The sequence below is a fragment of the Lolium rigidum genome, chromosome 2, assembly GCF_022539505.1.
Source record: "Lolium rigidum isolate FL_2022 chromosome 2, APGP_CSIRO_Lrig_0.1, whole genome shotgun sequence".
Lineage (NCBI taxonomy): Eukaryota > Viridiplantae > Streptophyta > Magnoliopsida > Poales > Poaceae > Lolium > Lolium rigidum.
This window is the reverse complement of record NC_061509.1, coordinates 236,131,570-236,139,081: the sequence shown is the minus strand read 5'-3', so window position 1 is coordinate 236,139,081 and position 7,512 is coordinate 236,131,570. Positions and strand designations below refer to the sequence as shown.

Sequence of the window (7,512 nt, the reverse complement as noted above, 5' to 3'; positions counted from 1 at the left end):
CAACATCAATAGTATTTCCACACGCTAATTACCCGCCAATGATTTTTCACCGGTGCATAATTCTTTGATGGTACCAACATTTGCCGCCTTTTTTAACCAGTGAAAATAATATTGTGCCCTTCTACAGTACACCGGAAAAAAATACTTACTCCACCTTCCGTCGCCTCTTTTTCCCTGGGAAGAATACTAACCTTCTTTTGCAGCATCTTTAGAAAGGTGTGCTAACTTCACCCGCTACCTCTTTCAACCTGAGAAAATACTACCATTTTCTTTTGTAGCTACTCCGGAAACAAAGACACTCAACCATGTGTCGTATGTTTTAGTCGAGGAAAATAGTAATGCCTCTTTATGGTATCGAGTACATATCTATGATACCACATCTTATTTGATACCATGATACCACTCTTCAAAATATAAATTTTAAATGTCAAAAAATTCAAAACCAAAATTTTAGGTGTTCACAAGATGTGTGTCTACATGCCTTGTAACTTTCAGAACCAAATTCAAAATATCCTAAGAGAAACAAAAAAGAGAAATCAAGCATGAATAGTGTCCCATAAAGACAAAAACACAAAATGTCACTATTCACATAGCATTTGTCTTTTTTGTTTCTCTCGGTGTATTTTAAATTTGGATGTGAAAAATTTAGAGAATGTAAACACACATCTTGTCAACAACTAAAAATTTGTTTCAAAAAATTAACACTTACAATTTAAATTTTATAAAGTGGTATCATGGTATCATGTGAGGTGTGATATCACTAGATATTTCCCCGTATGGTATCTTCAGAAAAAGACTTGCTTACATCTCGTCACACCTTTTAACCAATGTGAGTTTCCCTTGCTCCGGCCACTACAGATAGTGGTACTGGCATGCTACCCTTATTTTTCATCGCACCACTTCCACACCAGCACTTCTATAGTACTTCTACGATACTATAACCAACAGTCAGGCAGACACTTCTATAGTACTTCTACGATACTATAACCAATAGTTAGGCGGCGAGGGGTGCGGCGTGCCACCGCGACAAGCTTCCTAGTGCATTATTTAGACGCGGTTCAGTTAGGTGTGGACATAAAGGTCGAACATCGGCGAGTAAAACGAGTACTCGTTGAGCTCATGCTTTCTTTTGCATTGCCTAATCCTCATGCTAGGAATCTAGCCTAGGTAGCTTAGATGCATGTGCATGTCTGTTTCTTAACGATTCTTAACGAGCCGCTCGCGAGCGCTAACAAGCACGTAACGAGCTGAACCAAACCATGATTTCAACTCTTTGTTCTTAACGAGCTTAATTTATAAAGCAGGGCGAAATCCTATTTCGAGGAGTTCTTAACGAGCTTAACAATCAAAGTCTGGATGATCACGAGCTTAATGATTAGAGGCTTAACGATCCGAGTAGCTAGTTAGTCCACCCCTATCTTTAGTGTGTAGGTCCACATATTTTGATCTATATCTAATATACTTTAATACCTGTAGGAAGATCTCATATTAGTAAATAAAGGAAGTAATTTATCTAACGGAAGCGGACAGAGTGATAAAACCAGCAATGTGACAAACCTTTCGGTGGTATAAACTTAGATATAGATCTTTTGATGGTATAAATCTAAAGGTGTCATCTTTAAAGTTACCAACTTTCAAACAAAATCAGCGTCTTTGATTTATCTTCCCCAGAGGGTTTGAAGTGTTCACGAAATAAAAGTATGGTTCTATGGATATCACATTATTTACAATCCTGTGATAAGAAACAGAGAATGTATTTGTACACACAATCATTAGTGATTAGCAAAAAAAAAAGTTATGAACAACGAAATAGTGTCTCCTCAAACTGTGAAGTGTAAAGAACTACTCTTCTGTCAACATGTAACTATTACTCCGTATTATTACTATTTTGAAACAAAGCTATGCAGTTGATGCTTAAATTCCATGAAATTGTACAGTGCAAGTGTTTAATGGTGAGGATTTTGATGAATACATAAATCAGTTGTACTCCCTCGGATCCATAGTAAGTGTCAGAGATTTAGTACAAAGTTGTAGTGACTTTGTATTAAATCCCCGACATTTATTATGTATCAGAGAGAAGTTATTGTTATTGTCATTGAGCTTGATGGCTGCCTGATGAAATTCATCATTCACATAGTTCCACCCAAAGACGCAACACCTTTCATCTTTTCATGGAAAAGGTAACTATTAGTGAAAGGAAATGGATAGTTCTTATTCACCTTATTGATGGGATGGCCGAACTGATCATTGTAGCTGTTGAATGTTGCAAGCAACTGAGCTTTGCTCCTTGCAGTGAGAATCCTGATGATTCCTCGCCACCATGGGCCTTGTCATGGATTTTATCGTGGAGTATCTTGGCTTCAGAGTGTGCCAACGATGTGTTCACCTCTGGGCCATCATAGTGGTATGAGCTTACAAGAGGCACCAAAAGCTGAGATGAAGAAATAAGAGTTTTGGGACTGAAGGTGTTCTTTAGCAGCATTCATACATGCAGTTAAGTATTTCGGAATTTTAAACTTTATTTTTATCTGGACCAGTACCACATCCTAAAAACAGAACGCATACCGTGCTATCAGGCTTAACTGAAGAGCAAATTGTCTAATCAACCTAACAAACAAAACACATATCATGGACATTTAAGTAATTTTCAGATTTTAACCACTTTCTATATCTGGATCAGTAGCGTATCTTACAAATACAACGGATATCATGAACATTCAAGTAATTTCAGATTTTGACCACTTTCTATATCTGGGTCAGTAGCATATCTTACAAATAAAATGCATATCATGGTAGTAATTCTGTTTATAACTATCCTAACATGGAGAGAAGCCGCTGGCAAATTAAAATAATCCAGATCTTGTTTGACGACTTGCAACATTATAAACATCTCACATGGAATTATCAAACATTTATCATTAATCCGTGCATCTAGAACTATCATATCAGTGTTCAGAGAGTAAAATGATAAACTGCATTAGATCAGTTACATGGATAGAATGATTCTTTATCGAAGAAAAATGAACAGAATGATTTGCTACTTGACCAGTCATCTCCACACGGCACAGTACTTTACTAATCAGTAATCACGACAGAAAGAGGGTGAAATGTTGCAGAAACCAAACACAGTACATCATGATGCAGCTACGCGACATAGATTCACATACTATCCACCTAGAGGTGAGTGACCAGAAGGACGGCATTAGTCGTCATGTTTTTTTCTCTTTAACCAAAGATAGCGATGCATGAAAATTTAAGCCCGCACTTTGATCAGGATGTACGTAAACATTATGCGAACTAGTACTACAAGAGATCAGCAACATTTGTTCATAGAGCTGATTTCATAGTTTAGGGTGGCATTTTAATTGGCTGAGACCTTTGCACTCCCCTGTCGCTACTTCAGTTAGCTGATCATGATCATGTATCATACCGGTAGAGAATGATTTTTCAGCTCTAACTGCAGTCCGGTTTAATCATCCAGAGTGAACTTTCAAATGCACCCATGGTATTTTCCGCAGCTCAAATGATGAAATCATATAATTTACCAGAGAAGCACTGCCATTCAGGCTAGTTTATAATCATTCAGGAAAAAACAACACATCTCACAGTTTTAAGCACTCTTTATTCCCCCCATCACACAAGAAGGTATATCAGACATACGCCTCAGTACTCTGCTCCGAGGAGTGCAAGCAGCATATCTTCATAGTCTCTGGTCGTGTCCTTGGAAACAGCTTTCTCTAGTGGGACGCTGTTCCTCTTCTGGTAAGCCTCCTTGATCAGCTTCAGGTCCACCTCGGCACGGGTGGTTATGATCCTCGTAAGGGAGTTCTCGTCTGTACCCATGCTTCCAATAGCCAGCCTGATAATCTTCTCGAAGTATCTGTCGGGGCAGGTGAAGCACCTTATGATCGCCCTCAGGGTCGCCAGGTACTCATCCTTGGGGTCTTCCTTCAAGTCCTATTAGTGATCAGCAAAAAAAGTTATGAACAATGTCTCCTCAAACTGTGAAGTGTAAAATAACTACTCTTCTGTCAACATGTAACTATTATTATTACTATTTTGAAACAAAGATATGTAGTTGATGCTTAAATTCCATGAAATTGCACAGTGCAAGTGTTTAATAGAGAGGATGTTGATGAATACATAAATCAGTTGTACTCCCTCCAATCAATAATAAGCGTCGGAGATTTAGTACAAAGTTGTAGTGACTTTGTATTAAATCCCCGACACTAATTAGGAGTAGAAGTTTTTGTTATCATCATTCAGCTTGATGTCTGCCTGATGAAATTCATCATTCACATAGTTCCACCCAAAGACGTAACACCTTTCATCTTTTGATGGAAAGGGAAACTATTACTGAAAGGAAACAGATAGGTCTTATTCACCTTATTGATGGGATGGCTGAACTGATCATTGTAACTGTTGAATGTTGCAAGCAACTGAGCTTTGCTCCTTGTAGTGAGAATCCTGATGATTTCCTCATCACCATAGGCCTTGTCATTGATCTTACCCTGGAGTATCTTGGCTTCAGAGTGTGCCAACGATGTGTTCACCTCTGGGCCGTCATAGCGGTATGCGCTCACAAGAGGCACCAAAAGCTGAGATGAAGAAATAACATATCTGAATTTAGGGGACTGTGGGTGTTATTTAGCATCACTATTATATGCAGTTAAATATTTCATAATTATAATACTGCCTCCATCCCGAAAAGGATGTCACAGATTTGTCTAAACTTGGATGTATCTAAGTGTGGTTTAGTGTATAGATACATTCAAATTTAGAAAAATCTACGACATCCTTTTTGGTACGGAGGGAGTAATTATTTTATCTGGATTAGTAGCAAATCGTAAAAAACAGAACACGTATCAGTATCAAGCTTAATTGGGTGACATCTCAAATCATCCTACAAAAATGCGGTTAAAAGAGACATCAAATGCTGAGATGAAGAAACAACCATTTTGAAATTGGACTCCGCAGGTGTTCTTCAGAAGCACTAGCATGACTAGAATTTGAGATTTTAATCATTTTTATTATATCCGATAAGTAGCACATGTTAGGCCATGTGCAATGGGAGGTGCTTAGAGTGGTGCTTAGGAAAATAAGCCAATCTTTTTGTTAAGCATTGATGCTTGTACATGAGAGGTGCTTAGTTAGGAATCTGTTTAGTACAAATAAGCACTGTTGCTTAGGAAAAACCGGTTTATTTTTCTAAGCACTCCTCTAAGCACCTCCCATGCCCAGACAAATCTATGCATATCATGCTAGTAATTGCGTTCAGAACCATAGAATGGTCCAATCAACCTAATATGAAGAGAGACCGCCGATCCAGATCTCGTTTGTCGAGTTGCAACAGTACAAACATCTCAGATAGAATCATCAAACATATACCATCCGTGCTCTAGAACTATATTACCAGTGACCATATGAAGTAAAATTGGAAAAGCTGCATTCGATCAACTACATGAATATAATGATTAGTTGCTTAACCAGTCATCTCCATGGCACATTCTATTAATCATGAGAGCTAGAGGGTGACAAGTTGCAGAAATCAAACACATTACATCTTCATCAGGTTATACGACACAATGGATTAAAGATTCACATATTAATCTAGTGAAAGTTGAGCGCTAAGAAGGACGGAGTTGGTAGTGATGCCATTTTTGATAGCGATGTAGTATTTCAGAATTTAATCATTATTTTAACTGGATCAGCAGCATATCCTAAAACAGAACGCATATCGTGATAACAATCTTAACTGAAGAGCAACATGTTCATAACCAGAGATTGGTTAATGTAGGTGCTATTTAGCAGCACTGGCATGAACGGTTAAGTAATTGCAGATTTTTATCATGTTTTATATCTGGATCAGTAGCATATCTTACAGACCAAATGTATATCGTGGTAGCAAATGCGTTTAGAACCATAAAATGGTCCCAATCGACGTCACATGGAGAGACGCCGCCGGCAAATTAATATAATCCAGAACTCGTTCGAGAAGTTGCAGCAGCATAAACATCTCAGATGGAATCATCGTCCGGAGAAAAGTGTATAAGGAAAAAAAAACGCATCAGATCAGTTACATGTGACTTGGGAAGAATGATTAGCTGCTTTGCTAGTCGTTTCCGCGGCACACTATGCTAATCATTATTCATGGCAGCAAGTAGTATGAAATTTCAAGACCCCATTTTGCCAGATCAGGATCGGGCGCATCTAGAACTACATCTAATCAGCATCCAGAGAAAAGTGGAAAAGGAAAAACTGCATTAGATCGATCAGTTACATGGGAAGAATGATTAGCTGCTTTGCCAGCCGTCTCCACGGCACACTATATACTACTAATCATGGCAGCACGAAGGTGAAATGTTGGAAGAGAATTAAACACGTTACATACATGTTCAATGGTGAATTAAATATCCACATATTAATGCACCGATGAGTGGGCGCTGAGCATGAAATTCTAAGCCAGCATTTTTTTTTGCCAGATCAGGATCAATCGCGCCCACGGACGGGATCGACAGATCTCGGGGAGAGTAGGTAGGTTGCGACGTAGTACGTACCTTGCGGAATTCTCCGGTGACGTGCGCGGCGACGTCCTCCTCGAGCGATCTCTTGAAGCGTTCGTGGTAGGCCTGCTTGGCGGCCCAGAGCTGCGCGGGCGTGCGCGTGCAGGCGATCTCGACGAGCGCGCGGCCCCCCGCGTGCCACTTGTTGGCCTCCTCGCTGGCCAGCACGGCGTCGCGCTCCGCCGGGTCCAGCGTCCACTGGATCACCGCCCTCTGTTTTCGGGACACACACGCGCGCGCGAACCGGATCAGACAGACAGACATAGGCGCGGATCGGGATCGCGATGAGCACGCGGCGCTCGATCGATTGGCGGTGCTATCATTACCTCGAACTTGCCGTGGATCTCGTCGTTGAGGGCGCGGAGCAGCTCCTCGCCGTAGGTCTCGGCGTAGGCGGCGCGGATGGCGCGGCGCTGCGCGGCGTCGCGGTGCGCCAGGATGTCGATGATGAGCTTCTCGTTCGTGCCCCAGCCTGCACGCGGAACAAAGCACAGAGATGAAGCGGATCGCGTCAGCGGTACGTCCAGGCAGGCACATGCGCGCGCGCGCCGAGAAACGGAGCGGGCGGGGACGGCGAGGGAGAGGGAAGCCGGGCGGACCTGTGAATGCCTTGCGGAGCTGCTCGCAGTCCTCGGCGACGGGCGGGACTCCGGCGGGGACGGTGAGGGTCGCCATTGCTCCGGTGCGGTTCGTGTGGTCTCCCTAGGCGAGATTTCGGGATTGGGAAGGAATGTCCGAATGTGCTTGGTGTGCGCGCGGGGAGCAGGCGACGCGAGTCGCGGCCTTTTTATGCGGAGGGAGGAGGGAGAGGAGTGGTTGGATTGGAGGAAGGAAGGTGCCGCGGACGTGGCGGAGCATGTGGCGACGCGCTGACGCTCACCGGCCGGGCCGCGTCACGCCACATGGACGCCGACCGACAGTGCGATGGCCCAGTGCAGTGAGTGTAGAG

At 42.2% G+C, this 7,512-nt stretch overlaps 1 protein-coding gene across 2 annotated transcripts; it reads right to left on the bottom strand.

The window, feature by feature from the left end:
- Positions 1 to 3,524: 3,524 nt before the first annotated feature.
- On the bottom strand, positions 3,525 to 7,271 carry LOC124693145 (annexin Gh1-like). 2 transcript variants are annotated; one of them, XM_047226603.1, is made up of 6 exons: positions 7,163 to 7,271; positions 6,890 to 7,035; positions 6,558 to 6,776; positions 4,386 to 4,598; positions 3,683 to 3,957; positions 3,525 to 3,646 (listed from the first exon to the last, which is right to left on the bottom strand). In XM_047226603.1, the coding sequence occupies exons 1-6, from the start codon at positions 7,236 to 7,238 to the stop codon at positions 3,634 to 3,636; spliced, it is 942 nt and encodes a 313-aa protein (XP_047082559.1). In that variant the 5' UTR covers positions 7,239 to 7,271; the 3' UTR covers positions 3,525 to 3,633. The 2 variants fall into 2 exon arrangements, with proteins under 2 accessions (XP_047082559.1, XP_047082558.1); XM_047226602.1 differs by having other exon boundaries at positions 3,525 to 3,957; positions 7,163 to 7,268.
- Between the last annotated feature and the right edge of the window lie 241 nt (positions 7,272 to 7,512).

What these genes read in the sequence shown, in the direction of transcription:
- LOC124693145 (XM_047226602.1), bottom strand. Translation starts at nt 7,238, where the DNA reads ATGGCGACCCTCACCGTCCCCGCCGGAGTCCCGCCCGTCGCCGAGGAC. An exon ending in TCACCGGAGAATTCCGCAAG is followed by an intron (nt 4,599 to 6,557) that starts GTACGTACTACG and finishes TCTTCATCTCAG; the next exon opens with CTTTTGGTGCCTCTTGTGAG. An exon ending in TCAGCCATCCCATCAATAAG is followed by an intron (nt 3,958 to 4,385) that starts GTGAATAAGACC and finishes GATCACTAATAG; the next exon opens with GACTTGAAGGAAGACCCCAA.